Source organism: Hyla sarda, chromosome 11 (genome assembly GCF_029499605.1).
Source record: "Hyla sarda isolate aHylSar1 chromosome 11, aHylSar1.hap1, whole genome shotgun sequence".
Lineage (NCBI taxonomy): Eukaryota > Metazoa > Chordata > Amphibia > Anura > Hylidae > Hyla > Hyla sarda.
The window spans coordinates 52,626,600-52,654,201 of NC_079199.1; the positions used below are offsets into that span (position 1 = coordinate 52,626,600).

At 43.2% G+C, this 27,602-nt stretch overlaps 1 protein-coding gene across 1 annotated transcript in view; it reads right to left on the reverse strand.

Annotated features, from left to right (window-relative positions):
* Nucleotides 1-27,602, reverse strand: part of ASPG (asparaginase) — a 93,337-nt gene that overhangs the window by 42,554 nt on the left and 23,181 nt on the right. Inside the window, exons 3-8 of the mRNA XM_056545569.1 lie at nucleotides 25,298-25,409; nucleotides 22,194-22,319; nucleotides 16,531-16,614; nucleotides 9,188-9,314; nucleotides 1,684-1,796; nucleotides 1,039-1,224 (exon numbers count right to left, since the gene is read on the reverse strand). Coding sequence (XP_056401544.1) covers nucleotides 1,039-1,224; nucleotides 1,684-1,796; nucleotides 9,188-9,314; nucleotides 16,531-16,614; nucleotides 22,194-22,319; nucleotides 25,298-25,409 — 748 coding nt within the window. The remainder of the gene's footprint in view (nucleotides 1-1,038; nucleotides 1,225-1,683; nucleotides 1,797-9,187; nucleotides 9,315-16,530; nucleotides 16,615-22,193; nucleotides 22,320-25,297; nucleotides 25,410-27,602) is intronic.

The window sequence follows — 27,602 nt, forward strand, 5'->3', positions numbered from 1 at the left end:
ACGTTGTTCATATAGGGCTTCAATGCAAAACTCCTTACGACAGGTTTCTTTATATAAGGACGCTTGTATAGTGTCCTATAGACTTGGACAGTGATCACAGTGAGACAGGATGGCATAGTGCAGTACCATGTGCTTCTCCACACTCATTGATGGAGATCTCAGCACTGAGACCCTGACCATTCAAAATTTGAACATGTCTCTGTTACATGTCAAAAGTTTTTAAAATGACAGGGACACTTTAAGCCTGGGGTTAAGGGTCGACTTTTTGTCTTTAAACAGGCAGCCACACCCATCTAAATCAACATAACAGAAGATATCTTTTAAAGCTATGTGCACACAAAGTATTTTAACATTCATTTGGGCCTGAAAAATATTACCAGGTTTTACAGGCTAAATGAGTCTCCAATTTTCAGAATTTTTTTCTGCCATTTGGAAAAAAAAACTTCAGATACTTAACCAGACTCAAAGAGTTTTTTATGCTACAAATGCTAATGTAAAATCCAAAGCAAAAATTTTTTGAGACGTTTACACCCAAAAAGTACGTAAAAAAAAAAAGTGTACAAAAAAACTGACATCACTTGCAATTTTACATACGGTAAATAAAATGTAACTATGCGTAAAATGTTCAATGCAATGGGGGAAAAAACTGCATTTTTTAGAGAGTTAAAACTTCCGTCTAAAGTCTCAATATGAGAACCAAAAAGCAGTGAGAACAAATATTAAAAGAAAATTGTGCACCAAACATTAACAGGGGTTTTACCGACGATCAGAAGTAATGCTATATTGCTAGCATATGCCACGCGACCTCCTGACCGGTGGTCTCTGGGACCCCCACTGACCCTGTGGTTCTTTCAGATTTTTTTGTACTGTAATATAAATGGGGTTGCACCTTTGTTCAAGTGATCTGCGTGGGTCATAGAAGTCAGACCCCCACCAATAAGAATGTAATGGTATTTTGTAACAATATGCAATCAATTTTAATAGCAGTAACACCCCCACCCCTTATTTTGTATATATTTTATATGTAAGTATACAGACCTTTCCAGTTGCATAAGACTGAGAGACAGATCCCCGTAAACACTGTGTGCAGTTAATAATTGCCACACCGCGGTCCGTCGCTGCCTTCAGTTCTTGCAGTAAATCAATTCGGCAATCGGGGGCATTTCCAGTGCCGTAGGTTTCAAGCACAATGCCCTCCATGGGCGGCTGGAGAAAAGCTTTCACCTTTAAAATGAAAGACAGTATAATATTAAACAGCATTCTAACCACCACCGAGCGCATCCGCAGCGTATTTAACCCTGCAGATACATCGATGACAGTCACAAAGGGACGGCAGAGTGAGCTCCCAGCTGCGGCCGGGTAGCTCCGTGTTTCCACTCGTAGTGGCGGATTTCGTAGAAATCCGCCACTACGAGTGGACACACAGAGCTACCTGGCCGCAGCTGAGATCTTGCTCTGCAGTCTCTCTGTGACTGTCGTCAGCGCATCCGCATTGTGAAATATGCTGTGGATTCGCCCTGTTTAATGGGGCTTTATCGGGCACCACCAGTATCCGTCATGCAGAGGATTTGTCACCAGTGTCATTCTCACTCGCTCTTATGAGGAAAATGTAAATGAGGCCTTATGTCATAATGAAAGGACTATTACTTTTCTGGATGAATTACAACACATAGCGATACGTACAGTGGCGGTGGTGATTCCAGGAAATATGCGGAGCAACCCCACATTTCTGTTCATGTCTGTGTGCACGTGGAACTTCTTTGTGGTGTTTGCTCTCCAAACAGTCTCCCAATTTACTAGAAAAATAAGACAACTGCTTAGTATTCAGACAATGCAAGGATTTCATGGACGGCTGTATGAAACACTCGAGGATTTCCTGATGTAAAAATCTGATAGTAGACCGTGACATATAAATACAACCATGGCTGTAAATGTTGGCACCCCTGAAATTTTTCAAGAAAATTAAGTATTTCTCACAGAAAAGGATTGCAGTAACACATGTTTTGCTATACACATGTTTATTCCTTTTGTGTGTATTGGAACTAAACCAAAAAAGGGAGGAAAAAAAGCTAATTGGACAATTGGACACCAAACTCCAAAAATGGCCAAAAATGGGCTGGACAAAATTATTGGCACCCTTTCAAAATTGTGGAAAAATAAGATTGTTTCAAGCATGTGATGTTCCTTTAAACTCACCTGGGGCAAGAAACAGGTGTGGGCAATATAAAAATCATACCTGAAAGCAGATAAAAAGGAGAGAAGTTCACTTTGTATTGTGTGTCTGTGTGTGCCACACTAAGTATGGACAACAGAAAGAGGAGAAATGAACAATCTCAAGGTTACAAGTCCATCTCCAGAAATCTAGATTTGCCTTTGTCCACAGTGCGCAACATTATCAAGAAGTTTGCAACCCATGGCACTGTAGCTAATCTCCCTGGGCATGGACGGAAGAGAAAAATTGATGAAAGGTGTCAGCGCAGGATAGGCCGGATGGTGGATAAGCAGCCCCAAACAAATTCCAAAGATATTCAAGCTGTCCTGCAGGGTCAGTGCGAACTATTCGTCGAGATTTAAATGAAATAAAACGTTATGGCAGGAGACCCAGGAGGACCCCACTGCTGACACAGAGACATAAAAAAGCAAGACTACATTTTGCCAAAATAAACTTGGGAAAAATGTCTTGTGGACAGATGAGACCAAGATAGAGCTTTTTGGTAAAGCACATCATTCTACTGTTTACCGAAAACGGAATGAGGCCTACAAAGAAAAGAACACAGTACCTACAGTGAAATATGGTGGAGGTTCAATTATGTTTTGGGGTTGTTTTGCTGCCTCTGGCACTGGGTGCCTTGAATGTGTACAAGGAATCATGAAATCTAAGGATTTCCAACGGATTTTGGGTCGCACTGTACAGCCCAGTGTCAGAAAGCTGGGTTTGCATCAGAGATCTTGGGTCTTCCAGCAGGACAATGACCCCAAACAAACGTCAAAAAGCCCCCAGAAATGGATGGCAACAAAGTGCTGGAGAGTTCTGAAGTGGCAGCAATGAGTCCAGATCTGAATCCAATTGAACACCTATGGAGAGATCTTAAAATTGCTGTTGGGAAAAGGTGCCTTCCAATAAGAGAGAGACCTGGAGCAGTTTGCAAAGGAAGAGTGGTCCAACAATCCGGCTGAGAGGTGTAAGAAGCTTATTGATGGTTATAGGAAGCGACTGATTTCAGTTATTTTTTCCAAAGGGTGTGCAACCAAATATTAAGTTAAGGGTGCCAATAATTTTGTCCAGACCATTTTTGGAGTTTGTCATATTATTGTCCTTAAATAACCACAAAAAACAGATTGCAGGAGTAGCGGTATACACCGTAAAAGGTTGAACATGACGAATGCAGCCTTTGTGTAACAGCTGCGTATTGATTTACACAAAGTATACAGAAGAAGCTATGTATAGCACAAGAGCTGCGAGGTGGTAAAAACAAGTTGGACCAACTATGTGAGACAAGGGTTTTACTCGAACGTACATGTATATTCTGCAGTTGAGAAGTCAGATTATTTTTTGGTGCAACATAAGAGTAGTGCATGTGGACATTCAACAGACCCGATCTTTCTTTCCCAGACATCTGAACACCCCATACACATAAAATAACAAGCAGGTTCAGCCAACTTTTCTTGTATACATATGGGCACCTAGAAGCGGTCATCCAGATTTAGAAAAACACAGCTGCTATATTTAATAACAGTCCTCAGGTTGTCTATGGTATAACAACCTGGCTCCATTCACTTCAGGGAAGCTGAGCAGCAATACCACACACAACCTGAGGACAAGAGTGGTGTTTATTCAGGATGAAATCCACTTAGTTATTCTAAGACTGTATAACCCCTTTAAAGGTACATTCAGTGGTGCATATTTTTCTGCAGATCTCCAATATGCACATGTGAACATACTACCGTGTAATGCAGAGTTGTATGGAGCTGTAAGACGGCACCCAGGTAATGTGCCCACGCTGTTCCGCTGTCTGCCTTCTATAAGTAGGGGATCTTATTCTCTTGTATCTAAACTCGATCAATAAGGGTGCATTGGGCACAGTCGGCACAATTTTGGACTGTATCTGTCTTTGTTGCCGGACGGAAATCACAGAAGACCACAGTTTTCAGTCCGGCAACAAAAACGGATACAGCCCATAAATAAGCTGACCGGAGTCACTAGCTGGCTCTGTCCAGCACATTGAAATGAATGGGGTGCAGCGCGGGTCCCGCGGGAATACTGCAGCAGACAGTTTTTAAATTCTCCTGCTTGATCCGGCTGCCGTACCCCTAAATTGTGATGTGAATGCAGCCTTACAGAGAAATATCCCACCATCCAATGGTGCAGAAACATAGGGACCCTATGATGTCCAGACATGCAGATTCCGCTGTGTGCATGAGGTTTAAAGGTCATAAAGCTAGAGAGGTAGTAGTGGTCTATTAACAAAGTAAAAGAAAACTTAATTGTAAGAAATTGTATGTCCAAAATGTAGACAAAGGAGAGCATTAACTTTTTATGTGTTAACATAATCCAACAAACTTGGCTCTGTTACATCTAAGATATAAAGAATCTACAACATGGTGGTACAGCTAGTGTGGAACCCACATATACTCAACTCAAATCAAACATCAAACCGTCCCACGCTACAACTCAGCTTCAGCATAGATGATGGATACAGTCCGAAGCTTTGATGGTTAAAACGCATTATCTATTAAAGCAGTTTATGAGCAGAATGTTCTGCATCTTTATAGACTTTTCACAGGGTCCTATGTAATTTTCTATATGATCACTGCCTTGGTTACTCTTCTAGATCCTGCATGCACGGACGCCCTGCGCCTGACAATATTTCCATAGAAAAGTCTTGTATCAGTAGCATTGGAGGAATTCTTAAAATAACAACTCCCTAAGGAGTGGCGCATCCACTCAGAGTTATGAAATCCAACAAGACCGGTGGCTTTTAATGACAGCACAGGCCGCAGAAAGGACGCAAAGTCAGAGTCTGAACAACAGGGACCATGAAGCTCACATTTAAGATCCATGAAGTGGAGATTTCCATTAAAACAGCAAAACATAACAAAAATAAGTAGCAAATACTGGGCTGGTAGAGTTCAGTTTCACCTTTTTCATGCCTAGATGGATGAGAAAAAACTAGCAGTTTTGGTCTAGAAACAGGGCCACCCTTGTCCACAGGTTAAGTCTGGTATTGCAGCTCAACCCAATTCAAATGAATAACCCAATACCTGCTGTACACAATAACAGGTGTGGCGCGACTCTGAGAAGAAAGCAGCCGTGATTCTCTCATACATCGTTAAAAGAGTTAGACTGTTCGGGTCACATATCCAAAGGGCAAACTTCATGTACTATGTAGGATAGAATATATAACCAAAGTTAAGTGTTTATATGTTGATGTGATCGTTTATGTGTGTATGGATTTATCTGTATACTGTACATTGTATCCTGGAGAAACAAGGTAGATAAAAAGGGACAAAGGTGCAGAATCTAGCTGCTGAACTCTGCTGCTATGGTGGGCACTCTGCTGCTATGGTGGGCACTCTGCTGCTATGGTGGGCACTCTGCTGCTATGGTGGGCACTCTGCTGCTATGGTGGGCACTCTACTGTTAATAAAGCAACCCATAAATTAGCATTTATCCTAGGCCATCAAGATGGAGTTGTCTACATCAGGACCCTGGCTGATAAGCTGATGCTTCTGTGTTTGTGCGAGTGCAGCAGCCTCTTCACTTTTTACCGGACACAGCTCCCCACAATGGGTTGCAGGTGCACCTGGTACTGCAGCTTATCCCGCTGACTGCAATGGGACAAGATGCAATACTGGGTAGAGGCCGCTACCAGTGAATGGCACTGTGCCTGGTAAGAGCCTGCAGCACTCGCACGAACACAGCAGCCCCATTAATCAGCTCAGCGGCAGAGGTTCCTAAGTTGGACCCCCACCGAATGAAAATTACTATAATCTAAAGGGAAAAAGACAAGCACTCCATAGCGTATAACACACAGGAGGAAGAGTGGGGCAAATATGGATAAATGCCGCTTACCACAAGTGGTTGTGTAACCTCATACACAACAATGGAATGAGCGTATCAGGGTGAGATATGGTGCTCTTTGCAGCCCTCCTGCTACTGGATACTACTAGAGTAGAGAATGCAGACTTCAATATGAATGGCAGCATTCATACAGCGCTGAAAGGACCCACCACAGCATGAAAGGACTTAATTCGTAAAAATGCAACGTGTTTCACTGCACATGCGCAGCTTCCTCCGGCATAACAGGTGTCATAAGGATAGTTAACTCTCTGCTATATAAAAGAGTTAATGTTCTGCTATATAATGGATAGCCTTATGACACCGGTTATTCCTGAGGAAGCTGTGCATATGCAGTGAAACATGTAGCATTTTTGTGAATAAACCCTTCTTACTGTTCATGCCGTGGTGGGTCCTTTCAGCGCTGTATGTTTCCTGCCATTTGTATTGAAGTCTGCATTGTCTACTCTAGAATCCTAACAATAGGCCTTCATTTAAAAAGGGCCTCGGAAAAAGAAAGTAATGTGAACAATTTTATAGTCAACAACAGTAGTTCCAAAAACCTGTTGGTCAATATGAGCCTACTGTGGAGGTGCTCTGATGGTAGAAGGTGGGGAACTCAGGTTGTACTAAAGTGTACCTGTCATTTGCAAAAACTTTACAGGTTATGTTTTCAGGATTTCCTTAGTCTTTCACGGGAGATATAATTATGTCAGTGAATCAGGCCTCACCACAGTCATATCACCAATGAAAGAGTAAGGAAATCCTGAAAACATGACCTGTTGGAGGGTCTTGTGGACCCTGCTTGAGAAACACTCATGTAGATAACATTTTAAGTATAGTTGTAATATACATTGGTTAAAAATTTGCATATTTTGGGGTAAAAAAAATCCTGTCTTGTCCCTACAGCTATTACTTTTGTGTGGAGACAAGATATGGGAAGTGTGGTTGGGCAAGCAGGGCTCTGTACACTGAGGACAGGCAGGGCTCTGTACACTGAGGACAGGCAGGGCTCTGTACACTGAGGACAGGCAGGGCTCTGTACACTGAGGACAGGCAGGGCTCTGTACACTGAGGACAGGCAGGGCTCTGTACACTGAGGACAGGCAGGGCTCTGTACACTGAGGACAGGCAGGGCTCTGTACACTGAGGACAGGCAGGGCTCTGTACACTGAGGACAGGCAGGGCTCTGTACACTGAGGACAGGCAGGGCTCTGTACACTGAGGACAGGCAGGGCTCTGTACACTGAGGACAGGCAGGGCTCTGTACACTGAGGACAGGCAGGGCTCTGTACACTGAGGACAGGCAGGGCTCTGTACACTGAGGACAGGCAGGGCTCTGTACACTGAGGACAGGCAGGGCTCTGTACACTGAGGACAGGCAGGGCTCTGTACACTGAGGTCAGGCAGGGCTCTGTACACTGAGGACAGGCAGGGCTCTGTACACTGAGGACAGGCAGGGCTCTGTACACTGAGGACAGGCAGGGCTCTGTACACTGAGGACAGGCAGGGCTCTGTACACTGAGGATAAGCAGGTCTCTGTACACTGAGGACAAGCAGGGCTCTGTACACTGAGGACAGGCAGGGCTCTGTACACTGAGGACAGGCAGGGCTCTGTACACTGAGGACAAGCAGGGCTCTGTACACTGAGGATAAGCAGGTCTCTGTACACTGAGGACAAGCAGGGCTCTGTGCAGTGAGGCTCTGTGAGAGGCCCCTGGCTCACACAGCAGGATGATTGACAATCCAGGAGCCTGCACAGAGCCCTGCTTGTCCTGCTCTCACTTCCTGTATTTCGACTTCTTACAGAGACACACAGGCAATAGCTGCAGATACAGCATTTTTTTCACCCAAAAATATACAAATGATTTAATCAATGTATATTACAAACATACATATAATAGTATTATCAACATTATATAAAATGGGGGCACAAAGGCTATCATAAGCGCACTCTGGTTTAGGCACACAAGCAAGTATGTGTGATAGAAGGGCTGTTATGGGGGAACATTCGCTGGGGTACCAAGGTTGTATTTTGGGCACTCTGCTGTTATGAGTCATCCGTACATAGCAAGAAGACTACAAATCTTTATAAAAATATAGAAGGCAGTCTGAGATAGGGAAATGGCATTCCTTCTTTTTCTATTAGCAGCACTGTACCAGTCAAGCTTGATTTTAAAAAATCTGAATATTTGGAGACAAACTGTTTGCAGTGCATACCCCAAGGAGTCTGCAGTCTGTTCTATGGGGCTGTCAGGCAAGACATATCCTGCAGCTAGTCAGTCACAGGTTATTCATGTCTCATGTGAACATAAACCAAGATGATGGGCTAAAAGGTGCAAGCAAGAAGCATCCAGGGATGTTGAGAACCTCATGCTCCAGGTCCTAAAGGGGTATTCTGGGCTTAACGAACGTTTAACTATCCTGCCCATTATGAAGAATTATGCTAGTTCCACATTTACTTGCTATACGGCTCTGCCGTGGATTGTCTTCTTTTTCTTTTTTATATGGTCCCCCCAGATCTAGCATTTCAGTTCAGGTCTTGATGACGTTCGTCTCACAATTCTTGGCGGCTCAAGCTGGCAGCCGGTGTCAGGGGGCTTGGTCATTTCTTGTATTTCCTCACAAGACCGCCCCCTGATAATGTTTGCGGTCCATCTATACGTCCAGTCACATCAGGGGGCTGTCTTCTGAGAATATACAAGAAATAGTCAAGCCTTCTGATACCAGCTGCCGCCTCAAGCCACAAAGGATTGTGAGACGAACGTCATCAAGACCTGAATGAAAACGCTAGACCTGGGGGACCATATAAAAAATGAAAAAGTAGACGATCCACCTCAGAGCAGAATAGCAAGTTAATGTAAAACTAGCATAATTCTTCATAATGGGAGGGATAGTTAAAAGTTAGAAAAGCCCGGAATACCCCTTTAAGGGATACTCATGGTGTGGGATCTGGAGAGCAGAGAGGGGACAGCAGTGAAACCCCACTTTACTAAAAAAAAACGTGATCAATAAAAAGGCTACTTTTGTTTGTTCTACACCCGTTTTATGACTTCACTCAACTTCTGCTCACAAAGAGACTCTCACATGTGGGATAAATGACAGGGATTATATGGCTGGGCAGCTTACTTGTAATATCAACTTCAGCGTTGGCAAGTGGAGGCAAGTTAGGAGAATTGAACGCATTAAAACTTCCAGCATCCACCTTAGTCACCCGGTTTCCCCTGTAGAGCTTGTGATGAAAATACAGACACACCTGAGAAAACCAGCAAAGAGACAAGTCAGAAGAGCAAAGCAAAGTGTTACGACATGACAGACCTGCCCTATAATGCGATTACTACACCGGGGAGATCAGGGTTACACAGATCCCAGGGGCCCCACCGATACTAAAAAAGAGCAAAACCTAACCCAGATATAGGATCTGATGCAATCATAATGCAATGACTTTAAAGGAAGGGGTAGGGAAATGTCCCATCTCATCTGAATAATGCCATTGTGTTGGCATGGTACATAACTGCCCAGCTCAGTCATCTCGTAGAAACTATGCCAAGATATGATGGTGCCACTTCTCTTCACTAAGTTGGCATATTCACTAAATGGTTAATTGAGAATATAAGTTTAGAGGGAAAATTCAAAAACATCTAATTCTGTTCTAGCAGTTTGTTTTTTTTACAAAAAGAATCAAAAAGGTACATTAGGGGTTGTCCAGTTTAGAAAACCCATTTCACATACGCTGTTAGATAAATCTAGATTAATAGATCAGGTGTAAAAAACTGCTACAAGTCTCCCTCACGGACCGGTCTTCTCCTGCACTATGCAGATAACCCAGGAAAATCAATGGAAGCAGTGTAAAATTTCCCTTCAGTGCTACCATAGGTTAAATCAGTGTTTCCAGCCAGTGTGCCTCCAGGTGTTGCAAAACTACAACTCCCAGCATGCCCGGACAGCCTTTGGCTGTCCGGGCATGCTGAGAGTTGTAGTTCTGCAATATCTGGAGGCACCCTGGTTGGAAAACACTGGGTTAAATGAAGTATTATAGAAAGGGCCCATTCACATGACAGAATTTCCTCAGAATCCAGCTGAAAAATCCCTCTCTGAAATTCCAGTGCAGCAGCCGCCCATTGTTTTTAAAGGAATTTTGCTTAACTGTGCACATGGCAGAAATTCTGAGCAAAATCCAGCTTAAAAATGACTCCCGGAAATCCTAGAGAAGCAGCCTTCCATTGTTTTCAATGGGATTCTGCTGCACCGTGCACACGGCAGAATTTCCACAGTGGAAAATTTAATTCCAGTCTCAGCAGATACAATGAACATGGTCATTCTTTTAGCAAAATCCCCTCGGAAATGCATTGCAGTCTATTAGGAAGGCGAATTTCTTAGTGGTCCTAGCCCCGATTGATTTGTGGATGCTTACTGAATGTCGGACCAGTATTTTTCTGGGTAGACATTCTGCTATTTGAATGGGCTCTTACAACCAAATCTTCTAAAGCTGATCGCTGAGGAACCCTGATCGCTGGGCAATTTGTAATCAGCTTATTGTCAAGGAAATCTACTAATCAATAGGAAATGTCTAAAATAGAGAAATCCTTATAAATCCTTCCCTACCAGGGACTGTGCATGTACAGGTAAAAATAAAACACCTTTCTCTCACCTCTTTCATACCACATTTTTGGTCCTTTTAAAAAAAAAAAATACTTTTTATACAGAACGTACTTAGCCAAACTCTATATTTCGAATGGCACAATGTATAACATTTAAAGGGGTTATCCAGGAATAGAAAAACAGAGCTAATTTATTTCAAAAACTGCTCCCCGTCTGTCTCCAGGTTGGGTGCGGTATTACAACTTGGCTCCATTCACTTCAATGGAACTGAGCTGCAGAACCACACCCAACCTGGAGACAGACAGGGAGCGGGTTTGAAAGAAATTAGCTCTGTTTTTCTATTTCTGGACAACCCTGGTATCGCAGTCTCACATGGCTTGTTTACATCAGCCATTTCCATAATTCTGTAAATTATGTTATCCCCAAACAAACAGCACACAACTGTACCAGATTCATCCCCCAAATAAACAGGGTAAAGGGAATTTGTCAGATCTTGGTCTACATACAAAGCGCACAATTAGCGCAGACTGTGTGTTGTGGAGCGGAGTTGACATTTACAAACGAAGTGCAGCGGCGCTGGCGGACGGGAATCTCTATCTGTGTGTACAGTATTTAATGCCGCTTATGACTCTAATCCATTTAAATACTGTACACACATTAACAGGGAACATAAACACAACGTACGTGCAACACTTAACCACAGCATACTTCAGCCGAAGAAACAATCATTGCATCTGCTCCACAGCAGCAAATATACAAGTGATTTTTATTTATTTTTTTACATTTCAAGTGTAGTTCTTCCAATTGGACTGATCATTTTTAACCCCTTAGAGACACCTAATTTGGGCCTTAAAAGGCTTATTTAGGAATAGAAAAAGAGCAGATTTCCTCCAAACATAGTCCTTGCCTGTCCTTAGGTTGTGTGTCGCAATTCCACACACAACCTGAGGACAGGTGTGGAGCTGTTTTCTGATTAAAGGGGTATTCCAGGATTTTTTCACCCCAATATATATTTTTTAACAGCATACAAAATGACTGTTGTCTCACTAGTCAGCTGATGCAGGGAGCCTGTCTGCTTCAATAGGTGGAGGGATCAATCTGCAACTAATGCAACAGCTGTAGGCACCCTGATTGAAAACCACAGGTCTTTTGAATGGATGCAGCTCATTTATGTTTCAATGGGTGGGATGATTGATGTGTGGGAGGGAGGAAAATGGAATTGTGGGATTTGTTGTAAAAAAAAAAAAAGAAATATCAAAGAGGAAATACCAGTTCACAAAAAGCTAGCCACAGTGTTCTGGTAATCTCACAACATAGCCATTTAGACCCAAGACAAGATCCTTCCTAAGCATGTCCATTACTGTCTGCCAGGTACGTACTAAAATCACCTTATGGTGGACAACCCCTTTACATCTGCTCTGCTTTTCTAATCCTGGATAATCCCTTCAGGGACATCTTTATCAGTTTAGGAGTAGCTACTTACTGTGGCATCTAACAGGTTAGGAATGGAGTTGTTGCAGAAGCCCTGAGCTACTTCAGCTAATTTCATGGGTGCAGTGTCATGCACATGCACTTATCAGTCATAGAGCGCAATTAACCCTTGGCCTACAACAGATATAAATACATATATATATATATATAGATAGATAGATAGATAGATAGATAGATATATATATATATATAGAAATTTGACAGCTTTCTGATATACTTTTTGTTACAATTTCTTTATTATATTTAAGTTATTATTAAGTTTAAGTTATTATATTTAAGATGGCATCTTATAAAAAGCCTGAGGTCTGCGCTCCTTCAGATGTTCCCCTTTTTTTCGTGATCGGATCATCCATTCCACTTCTCTATTGATGCACTGGACTCCACTACCCAGAGCCCAGAGGAACCTGGATGCTGCGACCTCCCTCTCCAAACTCAAAGTGACTGCAGGTGTTATGCTCTGAGCATAACACCGTACGGTAAGGGACCACCCTGCTGGCCCATTTATCACTATCTACACACAAAGTTACCCTGTTTACCTGCACGAGGTGCGCACCGTTTTCTTTCTTGTATCCTACATATATATATAGAAATTTGACAGCTTTCTGATATACTTTTTGTTACAATTTCTTTATTATATTTAAGTTATTAGTTTACGGTCAGGTATTGAACACTAACATTGACATTCAAAACAGTCTGCAAACACATACATAGCTAAACCTGCTTTGGGCTGAGAAGTGGATACAATTGTATCTAGGCTGCACAATGCTCTGTGAGCCAAACAGCTGAACTCCAGACAGATACACTGTACAGAGCTGGTTTTGCTCTCGGCTGAGAAGTGGATACAATTGTTTACAGTCTAGGAAATAAATATCCTACACTCCAGAATGATAAACTGTAACAAACTACCAAAGAGATTTTGCACACTCTGCGCACATTCTGAGTAATTTAAGTTTTTTGTTTTCCCTCAAAACTGATACATACTGTGCCACTCATCTCTGGGTATCTCCCACCATGAGAAAAGGTAAAGATGGACACATCAGTATAATACATATTCAGCATGTTTTTTTTGCCTTGACAGCCAGCTACCTCATCTTCCCCTGTAATGGTGAGTAGTTAGGCATTGTGCCTAGGGCAGCACGAGCTATAAATACAGCCCTGTCTATCACACTATGACATTTCTATACAAGATAAGCAATAGAATTGTAACCGCTTCAAAGCCAACAGGCTCCAGTACAAACAGAAGTAAAGTGCCCTCTAGTGACCAGATACGTAATTTTCCATCTTCATCTCCCTGTAGGACAAACAGCAATCTATGTAATGCAGTATTTCCCAACCAGGGTGCCTTCAGCTGTTGCAAAACTACATCTCCCCGCATGTCCGAGCATGTTGGGAGTTGTAGTTTTGCAACAGCTGTAGGCACCCTGGTTGGGAAATACTGATGTAATGATTGTGAATGCTATCTCCAGGGGCAGACACAGACGGTAGAGGGCCCTGGTTCAGCTGAAAACCTGCTTGCTGTCCAATTGCTAATAAAAGTGAGGAAGAACGTCCCTTACGGCTCAGATTAATATCCCCTTACATATAAAACCGGTATAGCATGGGTTTTTAAAGTAAGCATCCCTGTTTCTGTAATCCTGGACAACCCCTTCAAGCTAGATCAAGGCGACTACTGTATGACTGTATGCATCATGTGATTGTCGCTGCAATAGTCAATAGGTCTGGTGCCCTCCAACATCCTTTTTAAGTAGCCCCATCTAGTTCTTCCATCACTCTTCACTCAAATCCCCATAATGAGAATGTGAAAGCAGAATTTTGGATTTTTTCCCCAACTTATTAAAAAGGAAAAATTTTTATTTAGCATGAACAAAAGTATTCAGACCCTTTGCTGGAATTATGAGGCCTCTACCTAGAGCTGGCCACCCCACCAAACTAAGCCTTGGTAAAGGCTGTACAAATAAAAGAACAAGCGCTCCATAGGGTAATACTGATAACACCCGGCGTGAGAAAAGGAATGAATGACTGCTCACCCTGGGGTTGTGTAGAGTCATACACAATGATGAGAGCACGATGAACAACAGGTCGTCTGCTGCCCTCCGGTGAATAGTAACATAAATAGAAAGGATTAGCTTAAATGGAGAAACCCGTCTCACACGGTGCTGACCGACAAGGACACAGTAGGGAGGATAAGAATGGACTTTAATACCAGGATGCAACGCGTTTCGCTGCGCATGCGCAGCTTCTTCAGGCATGACAAAATAGACACAACAGCACACTTATAAAGGTAAGAGTTAAAGGGGCTGTAAAGTTAGTGTAGTTCATAATATAGTGTCTGTACCTGTGTGTGACGGTTTTCTCACAATTCTTCTGTGATTTTCACCCCACTATTTATTTTTAACAGAATACAAAATGACTGTTGTCTAAGATTTTTCCCAAGTTGCAATGCGGCCGAGACCTGACTCACTAGTCAGCTGATGACAGGGAGCCTGTCTGCTTCAATGGGTGGAGGGATCAATCTGCAACTAATGCAACAGCTGTAGGCACCCGGATTGAAAATATCTTATGATAGATGCAGCTCATTTATGTTTCAATGTGTGGGGTGGCTGATGTGTGGGAGGGAGGAAAATGGAATTGGGGGATTTGTAGTCAGTCAAAAAAAAGAAAAGTCAAACAGGAAATACAAGTTCCCAAAAAGCTAGCCACAGTGTAATGGTAATCTCACAACATAGCCATTTAGCCCCAAGACAAGTGCAGATCCTTTCTAAGCATGTCCATTACTGCCTACCAGGTACGTACTAAAATCACCTTATGCTGGATAATCCCTTTAACCCCTTAGTAGACTTTTAGTAAACTTATGGTTTTCCCATTTTGTCTACTAAGGGGTTAACTCTTACCTTTATAAGTGTGCAGTTTTGTCTATTTTGTCAAGCCTAAAGAAGCTGCGCAAGCGCAGCGAAACGCGTTCCTCCGTACTGTTTCCTGGTCGGTCAGTGCCGTGTGAGACGGTTTTCTCCCTTGAAGCTAATTCTTTCCATTTATTGGTAAAGGCTGTGACCAAGAACCCAATAGTCACTCTATTCGGGGATGTGTAAGAGCTAATTTTTTGTGCCATAATCTGTAGGGATCTTTTTGATCCCTTTTTGTAATTTTTTTTTTTGCTATGTGATGTGACCAAAAAGCTAAATTCTTTTTATGTTTATGACATTCACCGTACGGGATCATAACATTATATTTTTATAGTTTGGACATTTACGCATGCAGCGATACCAAATATGTATATTATTTATCATTTTTAAAAACTTTTTGGATTAAAATGCCAAGACAACACAGGAGAGGTGTGAATGTCCTTGAGTGGCTCATCCAGAGACCTGACAAACCCAATCCAACATTTTTGGAAAAACTTGAAAATGGCTACCTCTGACAGTCCCCCATCTAACTTGACAGAGATTGAGAGAATCTTCAGGAAAGAATGACAGAAAATTCCCAAATCCAGGTGGGTAAACCTTGTTGCATTATTCCCAAGAAGTTTGGAGGCTGTAAGCGCTGCCAAAAGGGGCTTCAACTAAGTACAGAGTAAAGGGTCTGAATACTTATATCAGTGTTATATTATTTTTTTTCTTTGCAATAAATAATCAAAGATTTCGGACATTCTGTTTCATGTTTTCACTTTGTCATTATGGGATATTGATTGCAGATTTATGGGGGGAGTATTTGCTGCATACAATGTGGGAGTATATGGGAATTCCTGTAAGGGTCTTTATGCTATTGCTATTTTTTGGAAACGTTTTGAAAAACTCAAAAATGACTCGATTAGAAAATAAATTATTATTGTTGGACATGTGCAGGACAAGTGTTAATTACGTTAAAGCATCTAATGAGGATTAGGCTGGGTTCACACTACGTTTTCTCCCATACGGGAGCGCATACGGCAGGGGAGAGCTAAAACCTTGCGCTCCCGTATGCCTTCGTATGCGCTCCCGTATGTCATTCATTTCAATGAGCCGGCCGGAGTGAAACGTTCAGTCCGGTCAGCTCATTTTTGCGCCGTATGCGCTTTTACAACCGGACCTAAAACTGTGGTCAACCACGGTTTGAGGTCCGGTTGTAAAAGCGCATACGGCGCAAAAATGAGCCGACGGAACGTTTCACTCCGGCAGGCTCATTGAAATGAATGACATACGGGAGCGCATACGAAGGCATACGGGAGCGCGAGGTTCTAGCTCCCCCCTGCCGTATGCGCTCCCGTATGGGAGAAAACGTAGTGTGAACAGCCCTTAGATGATTTTTTAAATATACTTTCTATCCAGTTGATACATTATAAAGACTATTAATAAAAAAAAAAAAAAATAATAAATAAACCACAACAAAAAAAAAAAACTAACCTCTGGAATAACAAACTGGCCAGCAATCATCAGCGCCCCCAACAGGTTATCACGACCATCATTCCGCATCTCATAGATAGGAACCTACAAGAAATCAAGAGGACTATTTCAGTCGCATCCCCAAAAATGCGGTTTGCGGTGCTATTGAGTCCTATTAAAATAGCGTACAGAGGAAGGTTTATGATCATACAAAAATTCATACACACTATTTCTGCTGGATATAGCTGGGCACCGCAGGACAGGACTGCTCAAGTCAGCATGGAACCAAGTTTACTTTTTACCAGCAGATGGCAGACGGCATTACATATAGACAGTCTAAATGTCACCCATACACCAGTGTTTCCCAACCAGGGTGCCTCCAGCTGTTGCAAAACTAAAACTCCCAGCATGCTAGGACAGTCTTCGGCTGGTTCCCTGGTTGGGAAACCCCACCATACACATTAGAATAAAGTCAGCCAGACCAGCCCTGCCGTCTAATGTGTATGAGGGGCTCCCGACTCCCTGCCCCCAGCAGATGATGTTAGGGGGGAAAAGAATTGGCATGTAAAGGTCAACTACTTGTTCTCCCAGAAATAAGTCTTTCAGCAGTTTAAGTATTTCCAATAAGAACAGCTGAGCTAAACATTCATGTGTATTGGGAGATCTGGAGAGACGCAGTCATGGCCGCAAATGTTGGCACCCCTGAAATTTTTTCAAGAAAATTAAGTATTTTTCACAGAAAAGGATTGTAGTAACACATGTTTTGCTATACACATGTTTATTCCCTTTGTGTGTATGTGTATTGGAACTAAACCAAAAAAGGGAGGAAAAAAAGCAAATTGGACATAATGTCACCAAACTCCAAAAATGGTCTGGACAAAATTATTGACACCATTTCAAAATTGTGGAAAAATAAAATTGTTTCAAGCATGTGATGCTCCTTGAAACTCACCTGGGGGCAAGTAACAGGTGTGGGCAATATAAAAATCACACCTGAAAGCAGATAAAAAGGAGAGAAGTTCACTTAGTCTTTGCATTGTGTTTCTGTGTGTGCCACACTAAGCATGGACAAGAGAAAGAGGAGAAGAGAATTGCCTGAGGACTTGAGAACCAAAATTGTGGAAAAATATCAACAATCTCAAGGTTACAAGTCCATCTCCAGAGATCTAAATTTGCCTTTGTCCACAGTGTGTAACATTGTTTGCAACCCATGGCACTGTAGCTAATCTTCCTGGGCGTGGACGGAAGAGAAAAATTGATGAAAAGGTGTCAACGCAGGATAGTCCGGATGGTGGGTAAGCAGCCCCAAAAAAGTTCCAAAGATATTCAAGCTGTCCTGCAGGCTCAGGGAGCATCAGTGTCAGAGTGAACTGTCGAAATTTAAATGAATTGCTATGGCAGGAGACCCAGGAGGGCCCCACTGGTGATACAGAGACATAAAAAAGCAAGACTACATTTTACCAAAATGAACTTGAGTAACCAAAATCCTACTGGGAAAACATCTTGTGAAAAGGCGAGACCAAGATAGAGCTTTTTGGTAAAGCACATCATTCTACTGTTTACCGAAAACGGAATGAGGCCTACAAAGAGAAGAACACAGTACCTACAGTGAAATATGGTGGAGGTTCAATGATGTTTTGGGGTTGTTTTGCTGCCTCTGGCACTGGGTGCCTTGAATGTGTACAAGGCATCATGAAATCTGAGGATTACCAATGGATTTTGGGTCGCACTGTACAGCCCAGTGTCAGAAAGCTGGGTTTGTGTCCGAGATATTGGGTCTTCCAGCAGGACAATGATCCCAAACATACATCAAAAAGCACCCAGAAACGGATGGCAACAAAGCACTGGAGAGTTCTGAAGTGGCAGCAATGAGTCCAGATCTAAATCCCATTGAACACCTGTGGAGAGATCTTAAAATTGCTTTTGGGTAAAGGCGCCTTCCAATAAGAGAGACCTGGAGCAGTTTGTAAAGGAAGAGCAGTCCAACATTCTGGCTGAGAGGTGTAAGAAGCTTATTGATGGTTATAGGAAGCAAATTATTAATTTCAGTTATTTTTCCCAAAGGGTGTGCAACCAAATATTAAGTTAAGGGTGCCAATAGTTTTGTCCAGCCCATTTTTGGAGTTTGGTGACATTATGCCCAATTAGCTTTTTTTGGTTTAGTTCCAATACACACAAAGGGAATAAATATGTGTATAGCAAAACATGTGTTACTGCAATCCTTTTCTGTGAGAAATACTTCCTTTTCTTGAAAAATTTCAGGGGTGCCAACATTTACGGCCATGATTGTATGTAGATGTCAGCTAAAAAAAAACTTCAGCTGACAGCTATCCGACATGTATGGGTACCTTAACTTTCAAAAGCCCAACAAGGAGGGATATGGGAGTTAGGGCACAAAAAGTTGGTTATTACCCAATACCGCTGCCACTTGTATATGCTCCTGGATTGTGGGATAACCCCTTTAGGTTAAAAAGTAGTAAGTTGCCCATACCAACAACGCAATTATTTTCAGAAAGAGTCTCTGTAAAATGAGATATTGGACCTCTGCTGCACTTTTCCTTTGCAATGGTTTTGATAAATATCTACCATTGTGTTTAGGACCATCTAAAAGCAAGTAGGTATGAAAGCCATTAACCCCTTAACGACGCAGGACGTATATTTACGTCCTGCGCCGGCTCCCGCGATATGAAGCGGGATCGCGCCGCGATCCCGCATCATATCGCGTCGGTCCCGGCGCTAATCAACGGCCGGGACCCGCGGCTAATACCACACATCGCTGATCGCGGCGATGTGCGGTATTAACCCTTTAGAAGCGGCGGTCAAAGCTGACCGCCGCTTCTAAAGTGAAAGTGAAAGTGACCCGGCTGCTCAGTCGGGCTGTTCGGGACCGCCGCGGTGAAATCGCGGCGTCCCGAACAGCTGATCGGACACCGGGAGGGCTCTTACCTGCCTCCCCGGTGTCCGATCAACGAATGACTGCTCCGTGCCTGAGATCCAGGCAGGAGCAGTCAAGCGCCGATAATGCTGATCACAGGCGTGTTAATGCACGCCAGTGATCAGCATTAGAGATCAGTGTGTGCAGTGTTATAGGTCCCTATGGGACCTATAACACTGCAAAAAAAAAGTTAAAAAAAAGTGTTAATAAAGGTTATTTAACCCCTTCCCTAATAAAAGTTTGAATCACCCCCCTTTTCCCATAAAAAAAATAAAACAGTGTAAAAAAAATAAAAAATAAACATATGTGGTATCGCCGCGTGCGTAAATGTCCGAACTATAAAAATATATCATTAATTAAGCCGTACGGTCAATGGCGTACGCGCAAAAAAATTCCAAAGTCCAAAAAAGCGTATTTTGGTCACTTTTTATATCATTAAAAAATGAATAAAAAGTGATCAAAAAGTCCGATCAAAACAAAAATCATACCGATAAAAACTTCAGATCACGGCGCAAAAAATGAGTCCTCATACCACCCCATACGTGGAAAAATAAAAAAGTTATAGGGGTCGGAAGATGACATTTTTAAACGTATACATTTTCCTGCATGTAGTTATGATTTTTTCCAGAAGTGCGACAAAATCAAACCTATATAAGTAGGGTATCATTTTAACCGTATGGACCTACAGAATAAAGATAAGGTGTAATTTTTACCGAAATATGCACTGCGTAGAAACGAAAGCCCCCAAAAGTTACAAAATGGCGTTTTTTTTTCGATTTTGTCGCACAATGATTTTTTTTTCCGTTTCGCCGTGCATTTTTGGGTAAAATGACTAATGTCACTGCAAAGTAGAATTGGCGACGCAAAAAATAAGCCATAATATGGATTTTTAGGTGGAAAATTGAAAGGGTTATGATTTTTAAAAGGTAAGGAGGAAAAAATGAAAGTGCAAAAACGGAAAAACCCTGAGTCCTTAAGGGGTTAAAGGGGTACTCTGGTGGAAAACTTATTTTTTTTAAATCAACTGGTGCCAGAAAGTTAAACAGATTTGTAAATTACTTCTATTAAAAAATGGTAATCCTTCCAGTACTTAGCGGCTGTATACTACAGAGGTAGTTCTTTTCTTTTTGGATTTCTTTTCTGTCTGTCCACAGTGCTCTCTGCTGACACCTCTGTCTATGTTATGAACTGTCCAGAGCCGGAGAAAATCCGAATAGCAAACATATACTGCTCTGGACCGTTCCTAAAATGGATAGAGGTGTCAGCAGAGAGCACTGTGGTCAAGACAGAAAGGAAATCCCAAAAGAAAAGAATTTTCCTCTGTAGTATACAGCCGCTAATACGTACTGGAAGGATTAAGATTTTTTAATAGTAGTAATTTACAAATCTGTTTAACTTTCTGGCACCAGTTGATTTAAAAAATAAAATAAAATATAAAAAGAGTACCCCTTTAATGGCACGATTGATCTAGCAATAGAAGACAGAATCTGTAAATGGTCCTTACACTTTGCCTCAGGGCAACATTATGCACATAGGTTATGAGAAATGTTATTCAACCATTTGATAGAGACCCATGTTTCCATGTTTGGCATATACACCAGGAAAGGCTCACTGTATATATGTAAAAAAGGATCCATAGGTCTCCAGAACATCGTCCTGGTTATGGTACTATCATTATAAGGTTGAAGAAAAGAGACAAGAGTTCACCAAGTTTAACCTAAAACCCTACTATGTTGATCCAGAGGAAGGCAAAAAAAAACAAACCCTATGAGGCTGATGCCAATTGCCCCATAACAGAGGAAACATTCCTTCCCGACTTCACTATGGCAATCAGAATAAATCCCTGATCAATGTTCTATCCACATAAATCTAGTATCCATAACTTGTAATGGATATTATCTATACACAATAGCATCCAGTGTCCTCCTGGCCTGGTCAGAATGGTAACCATTAGCATACATTTTTCATCTACATAGGAAAGTGCAGCAGACTGTTTTCCTATGCTGAAAAAAAAATGCTAATGAATATGTTGCCCACATGGGCAACATATTCAATGCCAGTAATGTTGTATAACTCAAAGCCTGTCATTGGAGGTATGTATCCTGAGAACCCCCTGACTTATACCTCTGATAAAAGGCTTACATGTAGTGTGCACAGAGCCTAAGTCAAATTAGTCTGCCATGCCATCTCCCTAGTGCTTTGCTAGAAACCTACGTGGTAAATATGCTTAAAGAGTAGCTCCCACCATCTTTTTTTTTTTTTTTTCCGTCCCTGCCTATTGCCCATCTCTCCCTAACCCCCTCCCTGCTTTAAATTTTTTTTTTTTTACTATATAAAAAATGCCTTTTTGTCTGCCTGGTAGTGTGCTCACTATCAGGCAGACTTTCCCAGCAGGCACCACGTCACTGATGCCTGCTGGGGCCGACACTTCTGCCCTTAGTTCAGCTATACAGGGTGCCTCAAGCTTTTTCCCCACTACAACTCCCAGTGTGCCCTGACATCTATTGGCTGTCAGGGCATGCTGGGTGTTGTAGTTGTGAAACAGCTGGAGGCACCCTGTGTTGAAAATAATAGGTCAATAAGTTAGGGCTACGCTACCCCGTACCTATCCTTTGGCTGTCCAGGCATGCTGGGAGTTGTAGAAACACTGGTTGGGAAACACTGGCCTATAGACACAGCTTACATAAGCCCCACTGGAAAAGGAAGATCCATAGATATAAAAGTGAAATCTTCCAATACATTGACTTACCTGAGATCCAGTTAACACTATGGTTTTACCCAGGTTCTCACACATAAATGACAAGGCAGACGCAGTGTACGCCATAGTGTCCGTTCCATGAAGAATGACAAAGCCATCATATTGCTCATAGTTTTTCTACAGGGAGAACAGGTCAGTCATTGATGGTCAAACCAAACAAGGAAAGAAGAGAAAAAGACAGACTCCATTACTACAACACCATCAAATAAAGGCCGGCATCACAATCCCCCAGACCCTTGTTATAAGGCTAAACTGTAACATATAAAGTAGAAAATAAATATCAGAAAATCAATACAGATTCCCGGCCGCTCAGTGTCAGCCTTGGCTAGCTGGTTATTACTTTGTTCTTTACATTAAACGTTCCCTTAAGGGTCCTCCTGACACATCAGAAGGAAAAGAGCGGTAAATTAGAAACATTAGTTAAGGTAGAAAAAAAAGAGAAGACTCTTATATTCAGGGTTTCCTGGGAGTCCTGCCAAAATCTTATCTTTAGGAGTTTTTAAATAAATTGAAGCCTGTGGGCCAGGTTCACACTTTTCAGTTTTTCTGCTGTATTTTTGCTCTGCAAGATGAGCCTTAAAGGGAAGTATTGATTATGTGTAATGATGGTACATTGACAAAATCTGCCATAATGTCAGATTAGAGGTGATCCAACCACATGAGGTTAAATGACTGCAGCACTAGTAAAGCCTCATTGTGCGTTAAGAGTACGTTCACATGGCGGATGTTTAACGAGTTTTCCATCATGGACTTAAAGGGGTACTCCGGTGCTTACACATCTTATCCCCTATCCAAAGGATAGGGGATAAGATGCCTGATCGCGGGAGTCCCACAGCTGGGGACCCCTGGGATCATGCACGCGGCACCCCGTTTGTAGTCAGTCCCCGGAGCGTGTCGCTCTGGGTCTGCTTAAGGTCGACCGCAGGGCCGGCGGCGTGTGACGTCACGCCCCCGCCCCCGTGTGACATCAGGCTCCGCCCGTGTGACATCAGGCTCCGCCCCTCAATACAAGCCTCCCGTAGTCTTGCATTGAGGGTCGGAGCGTGACGTGACACGGGGCGGGGGCGTGACGTCACACGCCGCCGGCCCTGCGGTCAACCTTAATCAGACCCGGAGCGAACACGCTCCGGGGACTGACTACAAACGGGGTGCCGCGTGCATGATCACGGGCGTCCCCAGCTGCGGGACTCCCGCAATCAGGCATCTTATCCCCTATCCTTTGGATAGGGGATAAGATGTGTAAACATCGGAGTACCCCTTTAAAGGGTAGCTCCCACCATCCTATATATTTTTTGTCTGTCCCTGCCTATTGCCCATGTATCCCTAACCCCCTCCCTGCTTAATGATTTTTTTTTTTACTATATTAAAAATAACTTTTTGTCTGCCTGGTAGTTTGCTCACTACCAGGCAGACTTCCCCAGCAGGCACCACGTCACTGATGCCTGCTGGGGCCGACACTTCCGCCCTTAGTTCATCTACACAGGGTGCCTCCAGCTGTTTCACCACTACAACTCCCAGCTTGCCCGGACATCTATTGGCATGCTGGGAGTTGTAGTAGTGAAACAGCTGGAGGCACCCTGTGTAGATGAACTATAAGTTAGTGCCATGCGGTGCTACCCCGTTCCCTCTGTTACCCCCCCCTTGTTCTGAAACCATTAACCCCAGTCTCCTACAACCCCTGTTATAACTACCAACTACCCTAAACATCTCTCCTCCATACTTACTGATACTGCAGAGTCCGGCAGCGGGCGTGCAGGGGCAGTGGTGACAACATGTGCGGGAGGGGTGGCCTCCCAGCCAGTGGCCGGGGAGCCAATGCGCTCGCTCCTGCCTGTCTGATTGACAGGCAGGGAGCGAGCGCAGTGTAAATGAATTAGGACCGATTGTCCGGCCGAAATCGGTCCGAATTCAGGCGTGACATCACGTCGTGCTGCAGCCGGCCACTAGGAGGGAGACCAATAGTGGCTGGTTTTCAAACGTAAAATTCACCATGAAAATGAAAAAATAAATAATGAAAATATATTACAGATATGTTGTAGTACATAAGTACTACAACATATCAAAAAATAAAGTTGGTGACAGTGCCCATTTAAACCCGCAGCTGGAAGCTTGCTCAACATCCGCCTGTGTGAACATACACAAAATGGGTTTTTCAGGACCTTTTCACTGACAGCTTAGCTTAAGTACAGGTCATTAATAGTTGATGAGTGAGAGTCCGACACCCGGCAGCCCACTAATCAGTCTGGGTGCCCAGATATACAGTAAAAAGAGATGGCAGCAGACAAGCCCTGTTCATCATAGTATAGTGGCCATGCTGGGTTCATGTAGCTCAGTTCTCATTTACTTCAATGGAAGCTGAGCTGTAGTAACCAACACTGCCACCACACAACAAATGATGCGGTCTGCTTCTGGCTCAGACTGCGGTGTATGTGTGTGTGTGTGTGTGCAAATGCTGCGATTCTGGCAAGCAGATGACTGGCGGAGGTGATTGGCATCCTGAAAATGGGCCATCAATTAAAAAGTCTTACAAAAACCCCTAAGAAGCAGCAGGATACGCTCAATTTTTCTCAAAACATCCAATGGGCTCACTCTGTAAAAAACCTAGTCTATTATTTTACCATGTTCTATCCACTAGTCAGGATTTTTAGTTTCTTGTCCCCAAACACAAAGAAAATAAGTTGTAATTTCACTACTATGGAGCAATGCACAATGGCTGTGATACCATTGCGCCCTCTAGTGCCCAAGCAACAAAATAACAAGAAACCTAGAACGTTTTAGAAGGCAGGAAGGTCTATTTTTGTTGCAATTGGGGCAAGAAAAAAAAAGGTTTGGCATGTTTTAGGGGAAAATTAAATACATTTGTGGGGTTGGGGCAAGCACAGGACTTTTGTGTTGAAATTCCATTGTGTAAATGAGCCCTTAAACTTAAACAAGATGCCTATACACTGCAGTGCTCATTGGCATACCTTTTTGACAGGCTGCTGCTGTATTCCATTGAAGGACTGGGTAAATGCAACGTGAACCCCGTGTTATTACTTAGAAAACCACATTGTTATAAGTACAATTGAGAACTGCAAGATGCAACAACTTTATACCTTGATGTCGGTGGCAATTTTGGCCCAGTCATCGGTGGTCATATTGCAGGAGTCAAGCAGCGGGGAATACTCCAGTATAGTGTACACAATCCGTTTATTCTGCTTAGAGAGACTATTAAAAAGAGGAAGAAACAAAGAAGAAAAATCACCAAGAATCCTAGAAATAATGGGGGAATCATTCTGGTATATTTTACACAAAAATGTTCATTCTTTTGCTCATCTAAACTTGTTGCCCAAGAAAAGAGAGTTGGGAGGCCTCCATACACATTCAATGGTTGACCAGCCCCACCAAGTTGAGCGTATTTGGGTGACATAAATCCAACATGTATTGACATCTTAAAAGGGTTACCCATATTTAAATGGATTTAAATCTATATTTAAATGGGCACTGTCAAAAACTTTGTATGTGTTGTACATATTAGCAAAACATTAACATTTCAAATATACTTCATAAGAAAATCTTTATTTCCTTTTTATTGCAATCATGGCTTATAAAATCATGGCTTTGTCTAAGCTGAAGCACAGGCATGGACAAAGTGCAGTAATTGAGGGTGGACTAGCACTCCTCTGTGCGCTCTCCTGTATGATAGCACTCCTCTGTGCTCTCTACTGTCCGATAGCACTCCTCTGTGCTCTCTCCTGTCCGATAGCACTCCTCTGTGCTCTCTCCTGTCCGATAATACTCCTCTGTGCTCTCTCCTGTCTGATAGCACTCCTCTGTGCTCTCTCCTGTCTGATAGCACTCCTCAGTGCTCTCTCCTGTCTGATAGCACTCCTCAGTGCTCTCTCCTGTCTGATAGCACTCCTCAGTGCTCTCTCCTGTCTGATAGCACTCCTCAGTGCTCTCTCCTGTCTGATAGCACTCCTCAGTGCTCTCTCCTGTCTGATAGCACTCCTCAGTGCTCTCTCCTGTCTGATAGCACTCCTCAGTGCTCTCTCCTGTCTGATAGCACTCCTCAGTGCTCTCTCCTGTCTGATAGCACTCCTCAGTGCTCTCTCCTGTCTGATAGCACTCCTCAGTGCTCTCTCCTGTCTGATAGCACTCCTCAGTGCTCTCTCCTGTCTGATAGCACTCCTCAGTGCTCTCTCCTGTCTGATAGCACTCCTCAGTGCTCTCTCCTGTCTGATAGCACTCCTCAGTGCTCTCTCCTGTCTGATAGCACTCCTCAGTGCTCTCTCCTGTCTGATAGCACTCCTCAGTGCTCTCTCCTGTCTGATAGCACTCCTCAGTGCTCTCTCCTGTCTGATAGCACTCCTCAGTGCTCTCTCCTGTCTGATAGCACTCCTCAGTGCTCTCTCCTGTCTGATAGCACTCCTCAGTGCTCTCTCCTGTCTGATAGCACTCCTCAGTGCTCTCTCCTGTCTGATAGCACTCCTCAGTGCTCTCTCCTGTCTGATAGCACTCCTCAGTGCTCTCTCCTGTCTGATAGCACTCCTCAGTGCTCTCTCCTGTCTGATAGCACTCCTCAGTGCTCTCTCCTGTCTGATAGCACTCCTCAGTGCTCTCTCCTGTCCGATAGCACTCCTCTGTGCTCTCTCCTGTCCGATAGCACTCCTCTGTGCTCTCTCCTGTCCGATAGCACTCCTCTGTGCTCTCTCCTGTCCGATAGCACTCCTCTGTGCTCTCTCCTGTCCGATAGCACTCCTCTGTGCTCTCTCCTGTCCGATAGCACTCCTCTGTGCTCTCTCCTGTCCGATAGCACTCCTCTGTGCTCTCTCCTGTCCGATAGCACTCCTCTGTGCTCTCTCCTGTCTGATAGGACTCCTCTGTGCTCTCTTCTGTCTGATAGCACTCCTCTGTGCTCTCTCCTGTCTGATAGGACTCCTCTGTGCTCTCTCCTGTCTGATAGGACTCCTCTCTGCTCTCCATTCTGATAGTACTCCTCTGTGCCCTCTCCTGTCTGATAGGACTCCTATGTGCTCTCTTCTGTCTGATAGTTTCCTCCATACGGTCACAGACAGGTTTTCCATATATAGAAAAAACAGGAAACTACAAGAAATTAGGATTAACCCTGTACTCTTAACTAATGACACCAGATTGTATAATGAAGAATCCTCATTGATTGGCATATGCTAATGAGCTGAATAATTACTGCCGATGAATGAAGCGCATCAATTTGTAGCTGGAGGAACGCCGAGCTTTCATCCCTGAAGATCTGCCGGTAATTAATAGAGCTTCACATCTGAATACATCAAGGTCGAGAGGCCCCGTGTAACCCTCAGAGGTCAGGTCCTGCTAGGCTCAGCTGCATCATTAACAGGACCCTGAAGTCTAAGGACCGCTAACTGCTGTTCCCATAATTCC